Source organism: Cololabis saira, chromosome 17 (genome assembly GCF_033807715.1).
Source record: "Cololabis saira isolate AMF1-May2022 chromosome 17, fColSai1.1, whole genome shotgun sequence".
Taxonomy (NCBI): Eukaryota; Metazoa; Chordata; class Actinopteri; order Beloniformes; family Belonidae; genus Cololabis; species Cololabis saira.
The window spans coordinates 26,295,376-26,322,975 of NC_084603.1; the positions used below are offsets into that span (position 1 = coordinate 26,295,376).

General features: G+C 38.7%; 1 protein-coding gene across 3 annotated transcripts in view; it reads right to left on the reverse strand.

Moving 5' to 3' along the window:
• Nucleotides 1–643: 643 nt before the first annotated feature.
• Nucleotides 644–27,600, reverse strand: part of LOC133463608 (equilibrative nucleoside transporter 1-like) — a 45,883-nt gene continuing 18,926 nt past the window's right edge. The window contains exons 1-13 of one of the 3 annotated variants that reach the window (XM_061745226.1): nt 25,882–25,940; nt 14,474–14,556; nt 14,219–14,300; nt 13,256–13,437; nt 11,278–11,417; nt 9,858–9,992; nt 8,557–8,654; nt 7,391–7,472; nt 6,412–6,497; nt 5,987–6,095; nt 4,687–4,772; nt 2,923–3,122; nt 644–2,077 (exon numbers count right to left, since the gene is read on the reverse strand). In XM_061745226.1, coding sequence (XP_061601210.1) covers nt 1,966–2,077; nt 2,923–3,122; nt 4,687–4,772; nt 5,987–6,095; nt 6,412–6,497; nt 7,391–7,472; nt 8,557–8,654; nt 9,858–9,992; nt 11,278–11,417; nt 13,256–13,437; nt 14,219–14,300; nt 14,474–14,502 — 1,341 coding nt within the window. In that variant the 5' untranslated portion in view covers nt 14,503–14,556; nt 25,882–25,940 and the 3' untranslated portion in view covers nt 644–1,965. Of the gene's footprint in view, nt 2,078–2,922; nt 3,123–4,686; nt 4,773–5,986; nt 6,096–6,411; nt 6,498–7,390; nt 7,473–8,556; nt 8,655–9,857; nt 9,993–11,277; nt 11,418–13,255; nt 13,438–14,218; nt 14,301–14,473; nt 14,557–14,834; nt 14,927–25,881; nt 25,941–27,600 lie in introns of those variants that run through there. The other 2 variants (XM_061745225.1, XM_061745224.1) reach the window with 2 other exon arrangements.

Consider the following 27,600-nt stretch of genomic DNA (forward strand, 5'->3'; position numbering starts at 1 on the left):
TCAAGGCTGTAACACTAATCTGCATTGCTGATCCTTTTTTATTTTGTTTTTAACATTTTGTTGTAGTCTAGAGACTTGTTTTGGGGACATTCTTTTGAAACCCAAATCCTTGTAATGAGTTTTTTCAGTGAGCCTGGTCAGTTTAAGTCACCAAGTGTAAATAAGGATTTAGGCTAGTTGGCCTACTTTGCAGTATTAGTGAAAAACTGGTGCTTGTGTTTTGGCAAGAGAAACAACTTTGGATTTCTTGATTTTTACTATTTTAACTATTCTAGAAGACAATTTGACAGTTTTTGAAGAACAGACGCTGAAACACAGAAATGTGTAGCACCAGGAAACGTTTAAATGTGCCACTAGGATGTTGCAGAATCCCTTTGGAATTTTATGTGAATAAACCAGGATAAAACTGAGGTGCGGCTGAAGTCCCAGCCTGATGCCTTTCGTTTCATCTTTCTCCATTCCTATCCTGCTACCATCAATCAAAACCACTACAGCAACAAAATTAAAACAAAAACTTTTGTAACAAAGTGCTTCTGATGCTTAAATTGCATTTTACTCATTTACACTCATTTAACAAAGTAATGTTTCTACTTAATAAACCCCAGGTATTCTGTAATAAAAGAAATGACCACCAGGTGGAGCCAGAGTTTTAAAAATACATATTTATTTTCCAGGCAGAACTGTTTTCGGACTGAAATGAGAAACTCACGGAACTAATGGTGATTATCTTTGACTCCGAAACACAAAATCCAACCATGTGCTTTTAAACAAGCAGGCTTTTTTGATGTATATGCCGGTAGTTGTTATAGTGAATGTGTACACTTAAAGCAGACATAAAAAGCATCAAATGGCCAAATAATAAAAATACATCTTAGACTGAACTTTAAACACAACAAAAACGACCCCTGGTATAAAACCTATGTTCAGCTAGAAGAGCCCAGAGTGAAATTTAACAGTCTCAAAAGCACATTTCATTTTACTGTTGCACGCTTTTTTGCATATCAAAATTGCTTTTACAACATTGGTGGAAAAGCACATTTTTTCCTCCTTTTTCTTTTAAATCAGTAACACCACAAAACAAAAATAAAACAGGAAAATCTTGACAGAAAATCTAAATGAAGTAAAATCCAGACTGGGTATGGCTTGATCTAAAACTACAAACACTCGCTACGACGAGGATCCAGCAGACAGTTTACTGATTAAAACCCCGTCTTTAAGGTGTAGTTAGTCTTCACACTGATTTGTTACGAGGAAACTAAAGAACACGAACGACCCGAGTCATTAAAACCCCGACGGCGTAGACGGAGCGAAGCAGCTCAGTTCAGATGGGTCACGGCTTCCCTTCAGTTAACTTTTGGTTTTGTTAGATCATTTAACAACATTAACAGTTCAGTACCACTAGCATCTGATGTGCAAAGATTTTGACGATCACAGCTTACAGATCAAATCTGTTGGTTAGATTTGGATGAGCTGAGCAGCAGCATCTGCTTTGTTCACACAGCTGAGGTCAGACGTCGTTTTCACATCAAACTGTTGTCTCTCATATCTAAGAACATGATTATTGCAAAGGACATTTAAAACATTTTATACATAAAAGCATTGGGTTTTTTAATCTCTAAATTTTGTTGGCAATGACACTGGGATTTGTATCCACCTTATATTTAAGAATACAGCTGGACAACGTCAATGATTCACATGAGATAACTTGATTAGTGGTATAATTTTCAAAATATCTCCAATAAATATTTAAAGCGCAAGTTTACACACTTCTCCTGGGTTTGGAGGAAATAAAATTAAAATGAGGGTAACGTATTTCAGCCCCTGCTGGCTGGAAGAGTCAGTAACAAGTGTATGGCTGAAGTTCTCTCATCCTCCAGTGATGCGCCGTTTCCTCCCAAACAGGTTCATGATGGAGGAGAGGAGTGAGGCTCTTTTCTACATGTCCGGATGGATTTGCGAGAGAGTTTAGATCATAGCCCGGAAGGCAAAGGAGACCGCAGCGCCCAGTGCCAAACCCAGGGACAAGAAGAAGGCCATGATGGCTCCCGCTGTCTCCGCCTCGTGCTGCGCCACCTTCCTGCAGAGACAGAGAGACAAAAGACACTAGAAGACGCCCCAAAAACACAGAACAAGGCATGGTGGATCAGTTTGGACCACACGTATCCACAATGTGTTAAAACATGGTTTAAAAGGAACATTGATGAGTTTAAATAAAATCCTCAGTCTACCGTTTAGATAGTAACGAGTGGAAACTTAAGCGACTTAAGCGGAATAGAACAAACCTACAGACAACTCAAACTCTTTAACTTTCTAAGCGTATGATATCCTAAAAACTCATTTGAGTTGTTAAAGTCTTCAGAATGACATAAATCTGCAGAAATTGTGAATGTCGTTTTTCCCAGTATGTTCATACTTTCAAAAATCATTTCATAAAGAAAAGGGATATCCCAAAACAGATTTATAGAAGTTCTCAGCTGATCTGAGCTGGGTTTTGCTGCAACCAGACCTCAGAATCCAAGAGTTGACCCATTTTTCTACTGGGACATTAAAATGAGCTTTCTTGGTTGAAAAGGAAATATGCCAAAGCCACTGATGAAGTCACATCTATTTTAAATAGGGTATCACATTCTGTAGTTATCTTAAAAACCCAGAACAAACCATTGATGGCAGATACATTGATCTCCAACAACGATTAACAGGATTATTGCTTTAAAGGCAAACAACTGCATAACAAAGCACTGATTAAAATCAAAGATAATCTCGTTAGTCAGATGTCTTGCAGCTCTCTGAAGACACTTTAAACAAACTTAAAGATGCGTTTGTAAAGATCAAAGGCCTGTTATGGTATTGCTGATGTGGGAGTGGTCTGCATGCAAGGAAAACACTGGAGCCACATTTGACACGAATCTACAAACGGCTTACTTGGGTCCGAAGCACATGCAGAGGCTGGCCAGGTATCCGTTGGAGAAGGAGAAGACGATCATGAAGATGATGTACCAGGCATCGTGGGAGAACAGCACTGGGAGGTAGTAACGAGGCTGGACGTTGCAGAACATGAAGAGCGGGATGAACACGACGCGCAGGCCCACCATGACGGGAAGCAAGATGCTGTCTTTACCGGGCTGGACACAGAGACGCACAGTTGAGACTAAAGCGGACCATTTCCAACAACTTTCAGTCAAACAGATCAACACTTACAGAAACCATTTGTTGGATAATACATTTCAGAATGAATATATTCAACTTGCTTCCTAAGAATCCAAGCTCACATGAATGAGAAATTCATGTGATAACAGTTTTATTTTGCGGCTCTGAGCTGAACCAAATACGTTTCTGAATGCATCATCAATCCACCTCTGGAGAGATTCATGTTCTCCCAGTACATTTGTACGGAAGCCCTAAAGGGTCATAAATACATTTTATTTCCTCTGTTTTCCCTGTGGCAACGAGATAATTTTCCAGGAGAAAACAGAGGAATTATCTTGATACCACGGGAAAACTGAGGAAATTAAATGTATGTAGGGCTTTCATACATTTGACCTTTTGCACAGGTAACGCTGGCTTGTTTTAACGGCTGAAGAGCCTGGAGGCCCAGATCACCTCCAATGACCCGATGCCAATTACATTGTCGTTTCATGATGTTAAATGAGCTCACATGCTCCAGCAGCTGACTGATGTTATCTGCAACCAGAAGCTGCATTCCTCTGCAGGTCAGACCATCACCTAACTGTAGTCTGTTCACATATTAGAGTATTCGATTACCTCCACTGAACCATAGGAAATTACACTTCTTGAATTTGTTATTTTCAGGATGTGTGTTTTCAATATATTAATGTATGTTTTATCAGGAGAGAAGCCAAACTGTTCTAACAAAGGAATAAAAAAAACACTGATATTTAACACACCAGCACAACGAACACTAACACACAAGCTGGAGCAGGGAGTTCATCAGATCTGGTGGAGAAACATCTCACTGACGCTGAACATGACAAAAGTAACCACATGGCAACTCCATGGATCTAAAAAGTTCTGGTAAAGACTGTTGCAGAAGAGAAGTTATTAAAGAAATGTGATTTCAATAGATGCCAGGCTCAGATGAAGAGGCAGCAGCGCTGAGCTTGTAGCCGCTCATTGACCTCTGCTGTTGCTGAGAGCAAAATCCACACATCACTTTTCTCTGACCCCCTAAGAAACTTCTACACACACACACTTGTTTCTCTAAAACGCATCCTTGACGTCTATAATTCTACTCATCTTTGTTAGTTTTTCATCTCTGTTAGTTTTACCACAAAGTTGGACTGACTTTTGTTTTTTCTTTGTCCCTCACATGATGCAGAGATTTATTCACGAGTGAACGTTATGATGCAGCCGAAGGCTTCCGCCAGACAAGTGTGTGTGCTGTTCCCGGCACCGGATGCCTGCTGGGCAGTCAGGCTAAATATTGTGCTGCGGTTGTTGTGTATTGAGTCTATACGGCAAAAATGTTTGGAAACAGGAGTTAACTGTTTGGTTTGTTATAGAGAAAAAACAACACATTAAATCAATGTTGTTTTTGCATCCTTGCTCAGTTCCTAACTCGTAAAACTTGCCAGACTCAAGAAGGACTTTTCTAAATAGAAGCAAATCAACCAAGACGTTAAAACCAAATGTTTCTAAGTTGAAAAAAGAAAGACTGTCGTTACTGACCCACATGCAGACGGCGGTCAGACTCCTGCCGGCCCAGTCCATGATGTTGAAGAGGAGAAAACATGACACAGGGATGAAGTAGGTGTCTGGAAATGGTTGAAAACAAACCAAATGTAATTGATAGAAACACACCTGAAAGTGTAGTTTATTTTCCTAAACTTCCTTTCTGTAAAAGATGAATAGTGTGCTTAAAAGTAAAGTTAAAATACCAAGTCAGAGTCGACAAACCCTGAGATGAGAAATTTTTCATACAAGTGCAATCCTGCTGGTAAAAAAACCACAAACTTTTGAGGGAGCCGAAGTATAAAAAAAAAAAACCCAGACAAACGTGACCGGCTCATGGTTGTCACTTTCATGATGCATTTACTCGAGCAAAAGAAGAATCATTCAGGGAGCGTGGATGGGAATACCGGTGCCATCAGTGCATCCAGTCACAGCTGGAAATCGTAAACCATTCATATCTATTTGTAGATCATTTCTAAATCATGAGGCTTGGAAATACTAGTCTACTACATAAAAAGACCCATAGCCATTGCCTTTCTAATAAGCTGTTCCTGACTTTATGAATGGAAATCCAATTAGCAAATAAATGTGAAGTAAGGGCGAGGCCGTGATGAATGGCTTTTGTAGTACACGATCAGATAAAAATCACATGTAGTCAACCAAAATTAATCAGGGAAATAATCTATTTGGATCCTCAACGTAGTATACGTAGTACACAAATACAGCTCCACTCTATCTGCAGACTCCTAATTATATAAAAGGACATTTCCTTGTTCAGAAAACCCTAAAATATGTGTTACAAGGTTGGTTGCCAAATGTCTCAGCTTTGTGAGGGGGACAACATGAAATCAAGATTCCTCTCTCGGCCAGGTCATGTACAGAGTAAGTTACCACGGTAACAGGGCTGAGAGAACAGTTACGTCACCATCTAAAAACCCTGCGTTTCCCTCATTTCAGTTTCAACATATGTGTTTGCAGGAAAACCTGCTTTCTGAAACAGGCCTGTTGTTGAAATAGTTGAGTCAAGAATTTTGAAACCCTCAACGTGACATTTACGAGCCTTTTTAGAAAATAAATCCGACAACCGGATGTGAAGAGTTTCATCATTCTCCCCCAGCGATGTAGAAAAGTAGCAGAATCATGGGAATACCTTTCAACTGATCTTTTTGTCTCACCACCTTTTGTAAATGTTACATTTATGGAGGTACTGTTGCCCAACAAGGTACCAAATATATAAAAACTGTTATTTCAGAAGCTTAAACTCTTTACACATCCAGAAAGAAAAGTGGAGACCCACCCCACCGGCCTCCGTTTGCGACTGTCGACTTGACCTCAACAGTCACAGCTGGAAAAGTCCCGATAGTGACAGTGAATATGAAGCACACTGACAAAGCCATCACCCAGATCTGAAACACAGAGAATAATCAATATGATGCAATCAGTTTAATCCATGTTGTACTTGAAACAAAGCTTGAATGGAACTGATGTGTGACCTCTAACAGCTAGATCACACAACTTTCAGAGAAAAACTAATCACAATAAAATGGCCCATATCATGTGTTTTACCAGGCAATTACTGTACAGGTCCCCTAATGGGAGAACATTACATCAAAGAAACAGAGTACTGTCACATATTCGTGGATGAAATATTGCAAAGTGTTTGGATTTTCCTTCATTATTTGTTGATTTGCTACACAGACATGAAAAAGTGATCATTTGGACCTGTTTGAAGATGTTGAACACAGAAAAGCTGGATTTGTTCTCCTCCTCCATCAGATTCACAACTGCCCGTTTCTCTGCTGAATTTTCTAGGAAACCAACCAACAAACAGCTCTTTATCATTTTACTGATCGATTGACACCTGGAGTTAAGAACATTATTACAACATTTGAGTGGGTGTGAGGACAAAACTGACAAAATAGTTTTCTATTAGAAACGTCTCCTGAGAGAGCTTAAAACCCTTCTCGCCAACAGTGCATGAGGGTTGCGGTTTACACAAAATATGGAGTGGTTACTCAATCTGCAGTCGAAAGAAAGATACTGGATCAGTTTAAACTGAAACAGACAAAAGTATTGTTGTCATCGGTTAACACACAAAAGCACCCGGGACAGAAATACACAAAAAACAACAATATCTAGGCTAAACAGTTGTCTATATTGATGAAGGTCAAAATTATGTAGGTAAAAAAATACTTTTCCAATGCTTCATATACAGGACTGTCTCAGAAAATTAGAATATTGTGATAAAGTTATTCATTTTCTGTAATGCAATTAAAAAAACTAAAATGTCATACATTCTGGATTCATTACCAATCAACTGAAATTTGCAAGCCTTTTATTATTTTAATATTGCTGATTGTGGCTTACAGTTTAAGATTAAGATTCCCAGAATATTCAAATTTTTTGAGATAGGATATTTGAGTTTTCTTAAGCTGTAAGCCATGATCAGCAATATTAAAATAATAAAAGGCTTGCAAATTTCAGTTGATTGGTAATGAATCCAGAATGTATGACATTTTTGCATTACAGAAAATAAAAGGACTTTATCACAATATTCTAATTTTCTGAGACAGTCCTGTATTTAAAGTTGAGATAAACATCTTTTCCAGCGTTCCTTGCTGTGGACAACCTCTAACGTAGCTACAAGGTCAACGGCTACAACAGTACAACGGTCTATAGAAACTTCTTTTTTCTTTTTTACCTTTTTTGAGTAAGTCCATCTTGTTTTCCTCATCGGCTAATGGTCTGGATCCGTTACTCTCTATGTAGTACTGGAAAAACTCCTGTTGACAAAAGCAGTCATCATATTGAGATACCTCCACTGATCCAGTAGAAGTAAATAAAGTTTACTGATAGTACTCATCACAAGTTAAAGGCCACAAAGTGCTTCACAACTGCTACACATAAGAAAATATACGACATGAAACAGAGGAAACGTGATCAAGCCCTAGTCTAATTAAAAGCATCCTTAGCTGCAATTTAAACTATTTAACACAGTCAAGGAAACTTAGAGATGCAGACAATGCCTTTCACAACCGAGAGGGCACTTTTTGAAAGCACGGTCGCTTCTAGATTTAAAATGAAAGGGTGGCACCACATGCAGCGTTTGGTCAGGTGACCTGTGATCACGAGAAGAGGTGTGGAGCCTCGAAAGGTCAGAGACGTAGGTAAGAGCTTGACCATGTAGGGCTCTAAAAGTAAGGACTAAGATTTTTAAAAATGGATTCTCAAATGCACTGTTGGTAACCAGTGCAAAGAAATTTAAGCAAGTGTGATAAGTTGTCTCGTTTTCGTGTTTGTTAGGAGCCTTGCAGCAACGATCTTGACTGCCTGCAGATAATCAAGTTCTTTTTTGTTTTAGCAGGTAAAAAGGTTGTTAGAATAGTCTAAATGTGATTAAATAAAAGCATGAATAGTCATCTATTACTCAGCTTATGACAGCAGGGTATAAAGTTTGACGACATTTCTAAGCTGGAAGAAACTATTCCTCATTAATTCTCTAGAATGATGTTCAAAAGACGAAGCAAAAATAACACTGAGGTTTCTGAGGCTTGGATGGACAGACGAGCTTAAAGCACCAAGGTGTTGCTTAATTTCAAGGATGTGGCTTTCACAGGGTAATAATTGGGGTTTTGTGTCTTCTCTGAGTTTCAAATGTCACACAGTCCCCGTTAAATAATGCTTAACCATTTAATCAATGATGATGCTTCAACTTCTGCAGGTTTAAGAGAACGGTAAAGCTGTATATCATCAGCATAGAAAATGGGAGGAAAACAGATATATGAGACACAACAAATCCCAGAAACATTTACATTGTACAACAAAGTGGTCTCTTTAAATCAGGGTTTAGAGATTATGTGGTTTTACCATCTTTGGCAGAGTGAGGTACGACGCTATGGCCAGAAGAATAACAACACAGGCTGTGATGAAGTAACCAAAAGCACTGTCCTGCAGTTCTGAACCGGCTGTAGACAAAACACAAGATACGCAGAATCATTACAACTATCAAGTTTCACAGTCACCCTTTTAAAAACAACATGTGAAACAAAAGCTGGACATATGAAACTCTTCACTCTCATTTGCTAAAAGTCTTCTTGATAAGTTATGTGAATATTCAGTCTTAGCTGTCAAAGGGTGAATCATGGCAATTACAATTAAAGTGTGTAAAGTACATGTGACGTCTCTTGTATGCTGCTAAAACTTCACTATAAGAGGCTGCAGACGTCTGAAATAAGTAGCTGGTCCTTATGACAAGACGGTTCAGAAGATACTGTCGAGAAAGGAATGCTTGTGCTGTCAAAACAAAAATCAGAAGTAAAATATTCACACACTCTTATCTGCTGTAGCTACAGAGCAGATTAACTGTAGCATTTAAAACAATAAACTGATAACTCACACTGGTCCTACAAAAAAAAAAAAAGTCATGCGCTGCGGCCTCAGGACAATGTTCATGCATCATTCCCAGAAATCCCATCTGTGCTGAAGGGAATTTCAAGAAACAAAGTCTCATCTTCATAATTTTGTTGAGGAAGTCCCATTAGCAAGTACATGTATTATTAGCTATTAAACATGTGGTTGAACTTCTATATAGTACAAAAGCAGAACCTGTTCATCAGGCTTGCTTAACAGAGGCTCTTAACTGCTGAGGTTTTTGTGCACGTGTTGTTCCTCCACAGCTCATTTCTATGTTGTACAGACAGATATCGTTACATTTTTTATGATTAAAGATAGCGTTTGTCATCACAATATGCTTAAATGACTGGAAACCTTTTTTTTTTTTTAATACAGAAAAATTATATTTTTTCTCCATGTAGGTAGAAATTGATCATGATGTTTGGAGAGGTGAAAAAAAAAGTGTTTCATCATGAAGAACGACTAACAATTTAGCACTAGTGACATTTCCAAAACTAGAAAAAATGCAATGATTTAATTCACTGAAACATAAATATTCAGCAGGTTTTTTTTTTTTGTTTTTTTTTATTGTCAATTTATGTCATGAGCTCATTGATGACCACGAGTGGCCTTATTTCAACAATAACGTGTCAAGTTGCCACGAGATTAATGTAAACGAGTGCATCTCTGAAGGGTATTTGTAATTTTGCAGCATCTGCTCATGAGCTACTTTTATAACACAAAGTGTGTACATGCTGCTTGTGTGAGAGACGTACTGGCCAGAGCACAGATCATGGAGAAAGCAGCGAAGGCGCCGGCCAGGCCCTGTCCGCTCATGATGGGAGCGGTGTAGGAGACGGGCAGGATCCCTGCCAGCCCAAACAGGCTTCCCTGGAGAATCGCTCCAAACGCTGGCAAGGGACAGAAAACACAGTCATTGTGATACAGAAAAACAACAAAAACAACAACACTGTTTCAGGGAAGCAGGGAGAAACAGAACATTTACAAACTGCCCCATAAAAACAGAGTTTGTGCTCAGTGGGAAATCAGAGGGGATCAAAGTAAGTTCTCTTCGTAACACTTCTGGTATTTTGTTCAATCACATTCTACTCAGAGTTGTAGTCAGTGATACTTCCCCAAACTTAACACCAAACACGTGAAGGCAGTTTTTCAACAGAAATCTTGAAACAAAGCCATTAGGAGGAATCTGCCAACGGATATCAAAGCTCCAAGGTCACCCCGTCCAACTCTAAACACGATCTGCTGTTCCTCATGAGAACTTGGGTTTAGAGGGCGGTGAGCTTATCCCTGCTGCTCAGCGCCTCATTGTAAACAAACGAGACGCAGTGAGAGCACAGCCTGTGTTGAGAAGCTCAGTGAAGTACAAACACCAGCTCTTCATGTGTGTGCGTTTTTCCCATCATGAGAAGACATATGGAAATAATCATCAACAAGAGTGAAAATCAGGAACAGGCAGTTTTATCTTAACTCCCAAATACATGAGCTCTGAGATGAATAAAGCCTGATAGGAAGGCTGCTGTATTCAGTTTGTGACTATATAAAGTTTAGACTCAACCTCGTGGTGCTTTTGGAAGCTGCAGTTTGTTCAGAGGAATATTTGACAAAAAGGGGACATTTTGTAAGGAAAAAAATAAAAATGTACAGAAACATAACCTTGTCACTTTGTTGGATGGGTGGGAGCGACTGCTTTTAATTCTGTAGAGCACTTTATGCTGCTTTTTATTGAACAAGAAGTGCTGTATAAATTAAGTTTAGACATAGCTAAATTAGCTCAGTTCTCAGTCTAGAGGCCACTTGCCTTGTCATATAGTTGTATGTGGGTTCACGGTTTTTGAGTTCCTTTCTAAATATACACGTTTATGGTCGCGACACAGTGGTGGGTTAACGAGGTGTTGACGCAAATGAGGAGACGGTTATTTCAAATCAACACAAAAACAGGCATCAGTCCTAAATAAAAACTTTGACTAACACTTTTACTCTGCTGGGTATGAATCCCAGCACATGCGGCTCATCCTCTATCCCACAATGGCACAAACCTTTTAAAACTAAACACTGACATTCTTCTTTATCTTAAACTGTCTGGCAGTGACCTTGTAGTTTTAATGCTTGGACCATTTTCACATTGCTTTGTCTCATTCATGTTATGATCAAAGTCACTTGAAACATGCAACTCACAGTTGATGCAGATAATTTTCATCATGGTAACGACGAAAAAAGCTAGAGGAGACATCTCCACTTTCACAAACACCGCCGTCAACATGAAAACCCCCAGGATGACCGTCAGGCTGCCGGAGATCCGCAGCTTCTGAGGAATCCTAAAAACACACAGATGAAATGTAAAAACACCCGCACGACCACATCATGTCAACGTCTCCACAAGCACCAACCCAGATTCTTAAATATTATCATTTAAATGTTCTAATTCATCACATAACATCGAAATTTAAATCTACTGAGCAAGCTTCTGTTCAAAACTGATTGCTCCTGAGAAACCGTTTTCCCCCTACCTTACTTCTGAATAACAGGGAGCTGGGACAGATGGATAAGTTAAACAAAAAAAATATGTTTGTACACGGTAAGAGCTCAATCTGATTTAATCTGACTTTAAAAGCAAACATGAAGGTTTAAAGATATACATTGACATAATATCAGAAACAAGGACTGAAGTAGCTGTGAAGGAACACAGGGGTCAAAACTGGAGCTCAGACAATTATTCGGCCTGTCTTGTTTGAGAAGGCCTGGAGCGAGTTACAAATGCCATTAAGCTCAGTTTTCAAACACCACCCAAGTAACCAGTAGACAGTTAAAGGGGACCTATTATGAAAAACAGGTTTTTTCTTGCTTTAACATATATAAAGTGGTCTCCCCTCAGCCTGCCAACTCAGAGAAGGAGGAAAGCAACCAAATTCTGCAGTGTCTGTACAGCCGCCCGGATGAGCCGTCCAGTGTGATGTGGATCTACGAGCTGTTCAGATTCTGCTCCTGTCGTTACGTAACGACGGGAGCGATTTACATAGTTTGGCCTCCGATGCGTGAAACCACGCCCACAACTAACTCCGCCGGCCGGAGCTTCCGCCATTTTTTCGTAGCGGTGTATCGGGTCATTCAGGCAGCCAATCAGCACAGAGCCTCATTATCATAGCCCCGCCCACTCAGAATCCAGCATAGATAATGAGGTTAGAGAATGGGAAGATAAAGACATGGTTTAGAGGCTGAATTTATAATTTATTTAGCAAAAACAATCTAAAGCTTGTTTTTAAGACATTCAAGGCCTGTTTAAAATAGGTATTAGATGCCATAATAGGTCTCCTTTAAACTGACAAAAAAACGTCAGCAGTGTCTTTTCACTTTCTGTGCACTGGGGCTGGAAAAGAAGAAGACACTTCAGAGGTGATATCCAGCTGGCAGCATCTGCAACATCTGCACAACACACTAACTTTTATGTGCATTAGGAGCAGTATTATTCACTAAGATAAAAAAAAAACACTCAGCAATGTTTGAATAATAACAGTGGTATAGTTTTAGTATTCAACACTGTTTAGTTTGATTAGGCATTTATATATGTATGTAGTCTCAAAAACCAAGGTTTCATTTATTTATCATCTGCTTGCCAAGTCGCCCTGCAAATGAACAGCAGAAAACACTCAATGGTGCAAAGTGCTGTCATATACTTCTTATTTGTTCTAGTTCTGTATTGTGACAAGCTCAGGACATTATTTTATCTTGCAGCAGCCGCAGAGCTTTACATGAGCACAAAGGCACTTTGAACTGTCTTCATGTTTGGCGCAGAGTTGCTGACATTCCAGTGAAACAATTCGGAAGAAAGCATTTTTGGACATCCAGACAGCGTCTCTCCCAGGGATGGCCTTGGACATTTCGGCAAGACAATACCAAATGTAATACTTTAAAACTAACGACATGTCAAAAAATATCACTTTCAGTATCTGATGTATTGTTTATATTCTGGTCTGAATAAAATATGGGTTTATGAGATTTGCAAATCATTGACTTCTGTTTTTATTTACTGACTAAGTTGAAAAATCTATATGATTTTTTGGAATCTTGAGAAATAGGAGGATGCAACTAACAAAGCAAAAGGATTCAATTATTCTATTTTATTCTGAGCCCGTCAGCGTGGGGGGGGGGTACATACCTCTGGTGTATGAAGGAGTTGAGGCAGGTGAAGATGAGCAGAGGCACCATGGCACACAGGGTCATGACATTGTTAAACTTGGACTCCAGCACATTGCGAGGATCCCCGTCAGGAACAGTCTCATTATTGATCTCCAGAGAGGTGATATTAGTTGATGGATCTTTCAGTCTACTGGTAAAGTACTACAGAAAAAGGATAGAAGAATGCAGTTTTATTACATTAAGTCACAAGTCTGTCTTTTATTCCACCAAGTAAACTGCATCTAGAAGATAACATTTCTTTGAGTGGGGACAAAAATAAATAAACTGTAGTAGCTGTGAAGTAGCTTCCTCAAGACTGTAGGACGTACTGCAGGACTGTGGCTTTAGCCCACATTAGTTTCAGCAAAGAGTCAGTAAACTGAGTCTAGATTTAAGGAAAATAAAAATTGGAGGTTGGCCAGCATCACATAAAGATAATATTCAGAGTACAACAGAACATAAGCATAGATGCACTGAGTTAGTGTGGGTCCAATGTCTAATTTAAACAAAGCAGCCATGTGTCTGAGCTTCAACAGTAGTTGCATCTTATCTATCAATGTAACTTTCTCAACTTTCATTTTGCTTGTCCTAACAAATCTGCACTGTAAACTGCAGAATCTCTCACAGTGAAAACAGTATCCAATACACGATAGCAACAGCATTCCACATTTAATGATGTTCACCCAGTTAGTCCTTTAAAGATGAGCAAATATGAATGGGATTAAAGAGAGAAACATTAATCCACCTGGCTGGAGTCTCTTCAGACATCCTGAGGAAAGCCAGGTTAGTCTGAAAGAAAAACTAAACAAATAGTATTTGCTTCCTTCAAGTTCAAATTAAATTACTTTCTCCATGAGGACCCCAACCTGTCAATTAATTAACCCACATGGATCAGCTGCCTGCAGAGTATCGCACTGAGAGGATTAAATGTCTTTAAACTTGCCATTGTTGCCGTCATAAAGAAATTCCATGGTAAGAGGGTTCCCAGGCCCAGGATGAAGAAAATGATCCATACTGCATTGTATCTGGGAAAGAAGCAAAAGGACATCCACAAGAAAGTACATCAATCAAGCCATTCTTCTTTATATAAACAAACAATATCCAACTACTTATTCAACTACTTATTCCCTGGATCCTATCCAACATGCAGTGATTAAAACAGAGTCCTTGCTAGACACAAAAGACAGTTTCTTCTTACTTGTCTCGAGGTGCATTGATGGCCGTCATGGTTGCAGAACGTCACTGGTTACGGTTCAGAGTTCAACCAGGGTGCTTCAAGGTCTGAAATGGACACAAAGACATACATGTTTCAAAAACTGAAAAACATTCAGGATGTTAGCGCAGACATTATATTTAATCATCAGCAATGCATTCTTTTTGAATGAATTTAGTTATTCAAACATGTGGATCAACAGATCATTGCAACAACCAGCAATAAGTTGTGTAGCAGTTGTAAAATTCATGAGACAAACCTCATACTGGTGAGAATCATGTCCATCACCTCACAGTATACTATTCTCAAATAAAGATTAAAAACAAAAACAAATATGAAAACTTACTTAGAAAAGAGATCAAGCACAGAATGGAGATTCCCCTTTCCCTCATCAGCTGCACGACTCAGGCAAGAGCTGAACAAGCTCTGGACGTTTCATTTTATACCATAGTTGTAGTAGGCTGACACCCAGCTGCTTTCAGCCCTCTGGACCTGCCCATCTTTGCATTTCAGTGTTCGTCTCCCTCTCTCTCTTTCCTTAAAGACCCTCTTCTCCTTGAACTAACAATTGCTACACATCGTTTACGTTTAATACCATATATGCATGTCTTGCATGCCATATGAAGTTCAAATAGTTACGTAATTTTATGCAAAAATTATAAAAACAAGAAACTGTTTTGAATGTTAAACCATTTCTCACCAAAGTTCCTTCCACTGCTCCTCCTCCGTAAATCAAATTCATATTAACGTCCTTGTATGCAGTTCATAATCTGGTCCTGCTCTCTCATATCTACATGAAGCACCTCCACACTGAAACTCTTTATGTCAACTCTTCTCCTGCAAAAGAACATTTTCTTCTACATTGGGTGGAGTACATGTGTTTAGATAACTGCCTGACACCTACTCCAAACAAAATAACTTCACTTGGAGACAAATGTTTTTTTGGAAGAAAAAAAAAAAACAATCTGGCGTTAAATCAAAGTAAACAATGCAATAGTGAGTCAAAGTTTTCTCGACAAGGACAGGCCATACAGGAATTTATAAGAGCTACAGCAGCTGATTAAACAATTAATTGGCTGGCTGTTGTGAGCAAAAATAAACTTTTTAAAAAGATACTCTGTGGTTTTTAACCTCAAAAAGAGATAGGAGCTCTTGGTCTGCTGCTTACAAAAGCACACAGAGTAAACCGTAACTAGATTTCTTGGTAGTAATATTCTTTTACTTTACTACTCAATAGGTGGCAGTGATAAGGCAAGTAACGTATTCTGCCAGGTCAAAAGCAGGTTAATGTATACTCATCTCTTTTTTGCCCATCTGATACAATTGAGAAATAATACTCCGAGATGTGGTTGAGGAAACAAAAAAAGCTGAAGTTAAAAAATCATTACAATCATTTTCGATCATCTGTGCATACTGTAGGTAGATCTACTCTTCTGCATAAAACACGATTACCAATTATATAAAGCAATAAATCTATGCTGTAGTCATCTCTGATTTTGGACTAAGAACATCTAAATTGGTATATTCGCTGCAAACGTTTGCCACTGCAGCACCTCAAGGAGCCACGGCCGTTTAGATTGACACAAGGTGTGTCCAAGTCAACTTCCCAGGTCTGTTCGTTCCTCCCATTTGCAGCAGTGAATGGCACCATGTGTTATGAGTGACTTCCTTGAGAGTTCATCCAGTAATTATAGTCTATGGTCCAATATCACCGTGATATTGTGGTTCTTGACTCTGAGACCCCTTGAAACAAATAAATATGGCCTAATCTATTTTACAAATACACACACACGGTTTCTCAAAGTTTCCCTGGATTAACATCCCATCCGTGTTCTTTTTACAAGTCCCGATGACTTTTGAGTGTCGTACTTGGAGGAAATGATGACACAGTGAAGTCTGTCCTGTAAAGGAAAGACTCAAACTAAAAGGATCACTGAGAGGGACGAGTAGTCTCAGGAAGATGAGTGCATTAAAACATAATTTCAACATTTTACTTGTCTTTCCAGATTTGACAAAAAACACAAAATGAGTGGCTTTGACCCCCAGTGGTTGAAGACTCATTCCCAAGAGTCAGGGTTATGATTCGTAGCATTATGCCAAAAGTAGTACCCCTCCACAAACACAGTTGTTGTTCACCATTAAACAAGATGGAAAAGGAAAAACAAACCCAGAGAGGGTATGGCCCTTTTACATTTACCTATTAAAAAAAAAAAAAAGAAAAACAGAAGACTGGGATGCTGAGAGTTTGGGTGTTGTTTAAACCGTAACTGTCATAAACATTCATATGTTTTTGTTACATCACACACACACACACACACACACACACACACACACACACACACACACACACACACACACACACACACACACACACACACACACACACACACACACACACACACACACACACACACACACACACACACACACACACACACACACAATTTTCTGGCCAGGAAAAAGGCGTAAACTGCTTTTTAGCATCAACAAAAAACAAAACAAAACACATTGGGCTCAACATTTTGGAGAAAATATCTAAATGTTATAATTCTGACAGATATTGTTGTTTTTATATTGTGACAGCAATTTGATATGCAATAAAATGCTATAAAGTGAACCTTCAGTTCATATACTCTATTGTACTTTAAAAAGCCAAGTATTGTGCACATGAGTAACTGCAACCTTTGATCAGGTAAAACTGTCATATCTGCCGATTTTGATTAATTACAAAACTAATACGACTTCAGCTCTATTTACCATTTAAAAGGGGACATATTATGAAAAACAAGTTTTTTCTTGTTTTAACATATAAAAAGTGGTCTCCCCTCACCCTGCCAGCACAGGGGAGACAAAATACCATGAATTTCTGCAAGGTCTCTGACCCCCGCCTTACAGAATCCCCCAGTGTCACGTGATTTTTTTTGAGCCGATGAGAATCTGCGCCTAGGGTGACGTCACCCGAGGCGCAGAGGTTCGGCCTCCGCTGCTGAAACCTGTTTAAAATATACATTAAATGCCATAATATGTCCCCTTTAAGACTAAAAAGAGGGGAAAAGGACCAAATTTCCTGGGGACCATAAAAATTTCAAGGGTAGATGAAGCACTGAACTGATCATGCCTGTTGCCGACTTCGAAAGCGAGCTGTGTGATGATCTGCGTTTGCTCCAGTTGAGGGCCATGTTCATAAACTTTACATACCTAGGAGATTAGATCAGCTGACTACCTAGCAAACACGTTTTTCCAACAATTTTTTATTCTTTTTTCCATCCACGATAACATTGGCATATTCAAGATGACAACGCCAGGATTCATTGGCTCAAATTGAGAGAGCGGCTCAGGGAGCAACATTTTGCAAATGGATTGGCCACAACAGAGTCCAGGCCGTAACTCTATTAAGAATCATGTGCTCAATGTTCTGGAGACGACTTTCTGCAGAGGTCCAAGTCTCCCATCATCACTACAAAATCTTGGCAAAAAGTCTCAGCTCTGGGAATATCATGGCTTTAGATTAGCTTGCCAAACAATGCCACAGCGTGCGCTATTCAAAGCTAAGGGTGGTCTAACAAAATATGTGACGACTGATCAGTGTTTGACTTTTCTTCTGACAGGCTGGTCTGTATTGAGTTTTTTGTTTGACTAATGATGGTGATCTAAAAATGGGACAGAATCAATGGATTGTTCCTGCTGAACAAATAAACATGGATTTAAAAAAGTTCAACCACAATTGTCAACTCAAAATCTGAAATCATGTGATTTTAATTATTATATTTAATTCACATTCATGCACCATTGGTAAAATCCTAGACAGTGTGACATAACTGAGAAAAGAAAGTCAAAATCATCCCTTCTCCTCTTATGTCTTGACCACAGACACCGGGGCACTGGCACACGACTTCCTTACAGAGCTGCAAGAACCCGGATGTTATCTACAGCTGGAAGCATTTGGAAATGTACCAGATTTGCCAAAAAGGTTTGAGTACCATCATCAGACCTGCCAAGACTTAAGTAATTAAATTAGTCATGCTTGACGTCATAATGACATCACAATAACTGTTAAACCACAACCAGTATCAGTTTTTGTTTTAATACTATAAATAAAAAGAAATACCAATTTGGACTAATTGAAATTCAATCTTACTTTTGAGATTGAATTTATTCCAAATTAATAATAAACATATAAATAAGCAATAAATCATAATAATGAAGAGTAGTGTGTCTGGGATCGATAGTATTTAGCACGTGGATGAATCCAGGCTTTTCAGCTGATCCCGTTCACACTGCAAGTCTTAATGCTCAATTCAAAAATTTTCCCCAGATCCGATTTTTTTTGTTTGGCTGTTCACATTACCTTTTAAAATGTGGCCTTTATCAGATTCCAGTGAGAACTGTTTGCGGTTTTGAACCGACCTGCATGCGCAAAAGAACAACAACAAAGACGTTGGATGCAGCACGTCGTTGCACTAAAGTTGGGGAGGTTATGGAGGAAGTCTGCAATTCGGCGTAGATTCTCAGTCACCCAGGTCATTTTAAGTCTCAAAGGCTTGAAAAGGGCAACTGGTCTTCATTTTCTTTTGTTCTTGAAGACATAACTGAGAAAGCCTTCAGGATGGAGGGTGAAGTGTCTTCAAGAACTAAAGAAAAGGAAATCTAGTTGCCATGTTTTGGACCGAGTTTCCACCAAGTCTTCTTACCATCACAGATACTACAGGAAAAGTCTGCTACTAGTGTTGCCTGGTGTTTTAAGAGTGTGCTGTGCCTTGTCGTGTTTGTATTATTGTACAAACACCATGACACTAACAAACTTTTCAGTGACAGCAATTTACATGACGCCAAACATCGCAAACCTCTCGCATGAACTTTAAGGGCAACCCGAGACACTTTAATTTTTCCAACAAACATTGCCATAAACTAAAAATCTGAGTTAATCAATAATAATAATTTACCTCCAGTGCCGATTGGACAGGTTACTTTAAACAAGGAAGCCTCAGTATTGACAAGACATAATGAATCGCATGGTTGGATGCTCATCACGAGTATGCCGTGAGAGCACAGAGAGTCTTCTATATGAAGGGGGCCGACATATGATAACTTATTTTGTGTATTGCAGTGCAATGACACGAGACTGCTATATAACAGTCATTTGCTGAGGAAGTCACCCACTGAGAGAAAGGTCTGCATGGGGTTTTAAGACAACAGTTCAACGAATGAGAGCTGAATGGTATGGAGACATTTCTGGAAAATCCCAGAAAAATAGCAAATAAGTATTTTCTTTAATCAAAAAAACTTCTCACCCTTCTATCTTCTAACAAATTATTAAAATAAAAATGCTAATTAAATCATCAGTCTTTGGGCTGCCACACAGGATTGTTACGTGTTGTGCTAAGACACACATCCTCCACCAAAGCCAATGCCTAACTATACAAGTATGAACAAAGTTGAAATGCATTCCTCCTTTGCTTTTTCTCCGCCTCAAAGATTTTCATGAAATTCAGCTTTGTAGTTTTTGCATTATTTTGCTAAAAATGACCCCAAGGACCACAAGTCTCAGTTCTCCCCTTGGCAGTTGTCCTCAGGCCATTTGCTTTGATAAATGTTTCGCCAGTTTGGAATCGTCTTGTGAGGAAAACATGAACGTTATTTTTTTCTAATCTTTTATCCCTCTCATTGTCACAGCTGTCATGAAAATCAATCTAGTCTCTCACCTCTCACCTCTCACTTGAAGGCTAAACAATATCATACCCAGCAGTGCAACAGAAACTACAAGTCAGTTTTAATCATACTGGCTTAAGCATGTCCCAGATTCCTTTAAAACTCTACCAGTGTGTCAACACAATCCAGCTGGCAAAACTTTCCTGGTGCTGAAATGGTGCCCATCGTACAGACACACACACACAGGCGATTTATAGTCTGTACAGTTTTACATGTTCACAATTTTGCTGGCTTACCTCTCAGTTACATTCAACAACTAGCAATTAAGGGATGGAAGAACTAATAGCAGTTACTGCTTATGTCAAGCGAAAAAAAAAAACTTTTTTTTCTGGCAATTCCAACAAGCCAGATTGCTTTCAGCTAAATTGTGTCTGGCTTCAATGAAGCAACATATCACCATCTCTTGTCCTCAGTGGAATAAAGATTGCACATGACTGACATGAGAAAAAAACAAAAAACAATCAAGAGATTGAATAAAAAGAAAACATGCTGAAAAAAAAAATTGCACTAAAAAGGATTTTACATGTTACAGGTGAGTAAGATTTATCAGGAACATCATGTATTTTGCAAATTTCGGTATGTCTAAGTTGTTTTTGGAAAGAGATGTTCCCTTCAAGCTTGTTTGATTAAGTCGATTTTCATGATAATTCTTCCATTGGCTCACTTTTTGTTTTGGTATCATGTTCCATGTAACATGATTCATCGTTTGACAGGACTCTCTACACCGAAAGATTTATAATCAAAAATACTAAACATGTTCAATATTTACGATTTCATATCTGTGCAGCTCAAATGTTCTTCTAAACTTTCCCTCATAACACATACACTATGACTAGCGCAGACTGCAGGGAGGATTAAAATGTTTGAGCTTGGGAACATTAAAGACTTGACTTGGATTATTTCCTAAACTGCCAATATCATTAGGGCTGAATGTGGGTAGAAAAAGGACACAAGTTCATACCCCCCCCCCCCCCCCCAACAGAGTTGCCTTTATTCCCAAGCAGAAACATGGAATAGTTTGATGTTGGTCATATGACGAGGGGGAAGCATAACATTTTTCCTTGAGGTCATTTCCCTGTGTTTATGGAAACTAGTAAGGCCATTGTCTGTGTCTTTGAGCTTCAATAAGTCATCTGGATATGAAGTTTCTAAAATATGGGCATCCAAACATTCTTCCATTTAAAAATGTTGGTATAAGATTCAGAGTACATGTGCCAGAAAATACCACATTATCACAAGAAGCCACACACCCCCACATTTTAGTCTCCAACATCTGATTAAAATTTAAAAAAAGAACATGACACTGGATATTACTTAACCCTGAGAGGATACTGGCATGGTTTCCTCAACTATTGCAACATTTAAATACTAAATAAAAAAATAAAACTCCACTTTTACGCAAAAAGAAGTTTGGTGTCTGTTTTGAGCAACAACCAACATCAACAGCAGATTTTAACTTCTCTGTTCTTAACAAATTTGTCCAGCTGATGTGTTACTAAGCAACACATCATCACAATATGTCATCAAATTAATCCTGATAAAACTCAGTCCTCAGATGTATGACATGCTGATCATCAATTCTACCTGCATCCAAACTTTTGCTGGACAAATGCAGTTGATCAGCTTTCTAACGGCAACACACATTACTGTGTTATTAGAGACAGGATTCACTGATGAGGAACTAGAAAACTTAATGTTTAGTACTATTTAAAAACCACTCATCAGACCCATGCCCTCACCAAATAAAATAAATGTCAATAGTAATTTTATCAATGATTAAAATAACATTTTAATGGCATCCTGATCCCATCTTTGAGTACACAAATTTACCTTTAGGATTTTCTGAAGTGATTGGATGTACTGATTGCACCCATATTCAAACAAATGCTCCTTGAATTATTATTTTTTTCTCTACCCAGAGCAAAATAGATGACAAGAAGAGTTTATACTTCAACTGTTTTCCATCACCAGCGTTGCACTTGAATGATGAATGAATCTTGAGTATAATGAACCTTCACATTCCACCATGTGCCACTCATGAGATAACAGCCATTAAATATCTAAATTATACAGCCACTTTGCCAATTCCCTTTCATTTGCCACTGCAGCCATGTCACGTTTTCACATAAAGATTTGCTCAAATTCACTGCATGATTGCAATAAAAGCTTTAACTCTAATGAAGAAAAATCTGATCTTTGCCATTTAGTTAATGTCATGGTGAATCACTTTTTCAGTGCCCCACAGATGATGGATTTTTTTTTTTATATAATCTTGGTAAATCAAGACTCAACATACTCAGAGTTGACTGAACTATCGACCCCATTTTGAAAGCGGAAACGGAGTTTCTCATTTCAGGGTTTGTCAACTCCAAGTTTGTGAACTCCGAGTTTGTGTAAACTGCTTTCTGAAATAGGAAATTCATCCGTGATTGCAGTGTCCATATATACGTATCTTAACATCGTACAGTCTGGTTGCATCACCATTTTCCAGTGGCTGGTCCAGTGACAATGATGTAAAGCCAGAAACTCTCATTTTCATGACCATGCATGGCCCCTTTGGTCCACAGTAGATTCTGACTAATTCAAGTAATCCACACTTTACAGCATCCTCAGCTGAAGTCCTGAATTCAAGTCTTACACAGTGGAGCTTTTGAGACTTTATTTGCATAGAAATACAACAAAACCTTGCACAACTTTTTTTCTGAGCTTGTATGATAACATCTTGGTTAAGAATTCATTGCTTCAAAGCTTTAGATATGTCCAAGATCACACTTTTATCACTTTAAAATCATGCAAACTAAAAGTGTTAAAACTTTATCCATTTGTAGCTCATGTAACTGCTGGTTACTCAGAGCTGACAAAGTATTTGCAGGATACAGTTTATGTTGGATTTGTGCTTAAATAATTTCTGTTGGATGAGCACAGATTTCTGTCATGCTTTTTAAAAAGGTAGGGACAAAAGATAAAAAAAACAAAAGGAAACAACAACAGGGAAGCAGCTGTTCATTACACTTTTTAGAGCAGTGTAAATCCTTGGGGTGAGACACTTTGTAAAGTTGGAGGAATAAAAGAAAAAGAAAAAAAAAAGATGTTTTCAAAACCATGCCAGAAGTGAGGAGGAGGATAAAGGTCCCCAAATCAATTGTTTCCATGGTGACCAACCCCCCTTTCCACCCCAAATTCTTTGCCGCAACTCTGACAGAGCTCAAACAAAGCCCAACTCCAGATGCCCGGCCTTACAGTTGGTTTAAGTGGTCGGGAAATAGGCGCTCTCATGAATGGGCACCTCCTCTTTTTTGGTTGGCGGGAGTAATGCTGGTGGAGCAGCGGTTGTTCCTGTTGATGACTCAGCTCAGCCAAGTCATACTGATGATTAAAACCAGCTGAACATGATTAAACCTTTATGCTGCCAGCGAGAGTAAAAATAAATTGAAAAATATGAAAATAAGAAAAGAAAAAAGGCTGACTCAAGCAACAGGTGGCCAAGCCTCCGTCCCACTTCCTCTGCAGAGCAGATGTGATGGCTGGGATGCTGGTGCTCCATCAGCTGCTCGGTGGAAAACAAAACCTCCACTCTTCTCAGGGTCAGTCCAGTCACAAATAGCACAACCACGTGTGACACAGAGCCAGCCAGAAAACACTCCACCATTCAGTCAGAGACAGCTCTCTCACAGTTCACAGCTAGAGTAATCCTGCTGGAGTATTTTCTTTGAGAATAAAACCCAGCCCGTACACACATTTAAAAAAACTCATTCACCCACAACAGCAGTGTAGCACAGCAAATACTATACCCAGGTTTATTTATCTATGTATTCCCTATCAGAGGTGTCAAGTAACGAAGTACAAATACTTTGTTACCTTACTTAAGTAGAAATTTGGGTTATCTATACTTCGCTGGAGTAATTATTTTTCAGACGACTTTTTACTTTTACTCCTTACATTTTCACGCAATTATCTGTACTTTTTACTCCTTACATTTTAAAAACAGCCTCGTTACTCTATTTCATTTGGGCCTTTAAAAAAAAACTATCCAGTTAAATTGCTCCATCCGGATAGAGTGAATTTGGTTGTGGTTGTTTCAGATGTTCTTGTCCAGTTTTGTTCTTACATCCATTCCCTCAGATTCCTGCAACTAAACTTGGATGTACATTCCAATAAAGGGTAGGATAAATGATAACATGCCTCTGAAGTTTGACTTTTTGCACCATTACAATACTTATATGCAACTAGTCATCATATCTTCTAATCTCTGAAACACATGTTAATGCTCAATAGTACACATATATGGTTCTTTAATATATTTGCATTATACTAAGACGCATTCATTTTCAATGGCTTTTGTCCTTAAAGGCTTTTTTCCCCCTCACATTACTTTTACGATAAGATAAGATAAGATATCCTTTATTTTCTCCCTCAGTGGGGAAACTTATTTTGTTGTCAGCAGTACACTTAGCACACACATGTAGGGGAGGGGTAAAAAGACTGAAAAGTCAGAAATAAAAATATATAAAAAATACAAAAGGATACGTATAAAAATATGTATAACCACAGGATATGAACAGTATATACAGTTAAGAAACAGTGCAGAAAAGCAGGTGGAGTGTTGTGACTGGCAGATTATTTTATACTTTACTTTATACTTTAAGTAGTTTTGAAACCAGTACTTTTACTTGAGTAAAAAACTTGAGTTGATACTTCTACAGGAGTATTTTTAAACTCTAGTATCTATACTTCTACCTGAGTAATCAATGTGAATACTTTTGACACCTCTGTTCCCTATACGAATCTGAGCCACATTAAGTATTTAACCACATTGCTGCGGGGACTTCTTGTCAGATTTCTTGTCAGATTGAGCTTCTTGTCAGATTTAGGTTTCACCTTATCACAGAGCTGCTGATGAAGCTTTAAAAGAGACCCCCCTCTTCTCTTTCCTACTGTCATGTCTGTGACAGAGACCCACGTGCTTCCACTCACAAACTCATGAGAGCGCAAAGGCTGGTTTATGGTTCCGCGTTACACCGACGCAGAGCCTACGGCGTAGGGTACGCGGAACGCGCAACGTACCGTGAACGTCGCCGCGTACCCTACGCCGTAGCCTACAGCGTCAATTTAACGCAGAACCATAATCCAAGTTTACCGCACACGTGCTTCCACGCAACCATGTGCCTCGTGATGATCGCCCCTCCTCACACTTACAACTCCGATCCTTTAGACATCCTTTAAACTAAACATGGAGATGGTTCACTGGTGTTTTGTCCCTTTCTTTGCCATTTCCATAGTAGTTTGCGGGACGTCAGTCCCTGTCCGGAGCGGCCGTCACACCTGAGCGGGGACTGCGGACCCAGCGATGAAACTTGGCGCTAAATTTAAGTCCGAGCGAGTCCGAGCAGGAGTAAACAAAAGATAAATGCTGGCAGCCAGCTCAGCACACCGCTGCCCTCTTCTCCCCTCACTCTGAGACGCTGAAAACGAGTCGTAAGCGAATAAACACCACGCCGAAGCAGGGGAGAGTGTGAAATAAAACAACCGTGACGTCACTTTAACCATTTACAAAATATAGTTTTTGGTTTTAGAGCAAAACTGACTCGAGTAATTGCTGTTTACATGAAACAACGGCCGAAAACTGTTTTTTTTTTTCACATTCAGAGTTGTGAATGAACAAAACAAGTAACACGTCGCCTTACCTTGTTAAAGCCAGCAGAGGTTTGTCGGTTTGATGATGAAGTTTAAGTTTAGACTGTATATAAAGAACCAGCCAGAGGGGAGGGGTGTTCACGGACCCTCGTAATACTGGACTTCCCATCACCCACACTGTTCCGACTAGTTATGTCATTAGAATAATGTCACAAAAGTAGGATTGTTTCAGAAAATCATAAAACCTCCCAGATTGTAACACATTTTCAAAGACCAAAGTATTTTTTTTTAAAGCCGATAACTAAAACTTCCTTTAACTGCTGTTAGGAACAATTTTTGTTGTATTTTCCTGCCTATTTGTGTCAGATCCATTAACCTTGACATAAAACAAATAGTAGCCTGGTACTTTCTATTATCTTGCAATGACAAATGTAGGCTATCTTATTTTCAGATTAACAAAATAAACTAAAAAAAGCATAAATATAATTTAAATAAACTAAGTGATGTTACATTACATAAACATAGAAGAATTATACTTCTATACTTTATGGTATCTAAACAACTATGATGACTATAAGCCTCTCAATATTAGTATAACCTTAAAGTTTGTCTTAATACTAATCAATTGTCCTCTAACTAAAGATTAATTTGAATAGAATATTTTTACGTATAAAAAAATATCTCACCTGCGCTCTGGATTTGTTTCTTTTCCGAGATTAGACTACATGTGGTTCTCCGCGAAGCCCGAGTTTGTAATTGTCAGAGTCCCCCTGAATGCATCATACGGGGAAGCACTACTGCAAGTTTTCTGGTACCCGATGATTTCTGTATGAGTAAGCTGATGTGGGTGATTTTTGAACCGTTTTTTTGATGATCATCCTCTTTCCTGGCACGTCACCACACCAGGATGACACACAAGAAGTATAGTTAAGTGACAAAAGAGATGTCATAGACTTAATTTCCTCTTCCACTTCTTAAGCCAAAATAGGTGATAAGGAGGATGTAAGGAGGATAAAGCTGTTTATATATATATATATATATATATATATATATATATATATATATATATATATATATATGTATGTGTGTATAGTATGTATATATATATATATATATATATATATATATATATATATATATATATTTACACACACACAAATATATTCCTCTGGGTCAGAAGGTCATGCAGGAAGTAACATTTTTAAGCGTCCCTTGGCATTTGTAACAACTTTCCACCTTTCAATATGCTGAGCACTTGTTGAGTGTTTTTCATATGCTCAGCCATGCAATTTAACCCATTTGAAATGTTTGGGCTTGGATTTGGAGACCAGTCATCTGGTGCAGCACTCCATGTTGATTCATAATCAAGTGTTGGCCTCATTGTTCCGTTGAAAAACAAATAGAAATGCAAAAATATCTCAAATCAGATGGGACGACAAATATCTTGTAAACTGTTGGTTAACTGGTGCTTTTATCTCAGTAAAACAACACCCCCACCTGCAAAGCCCCTCAACATCTCCTCCTTTATGTTTCACTGTGAAAACCAAACACAGAGTTATTGTTAATTCCCCTTTTCTGTATTTCTCCAGGCCAATCACATTTTTTGCCGTCCATATCAAACACTTAACTGTAACTCCTTATGCCGGCTTCTGGGTATCTTTAAAAAGCAAACATTGTTGTCCTCTGCACCGACACCAAAGGGCATCTAGTGTGAATCTTGCAGAGGTAAGGAGTGTTCAAACTACTGCTTAGCTTTTTTCTCAGTGTAT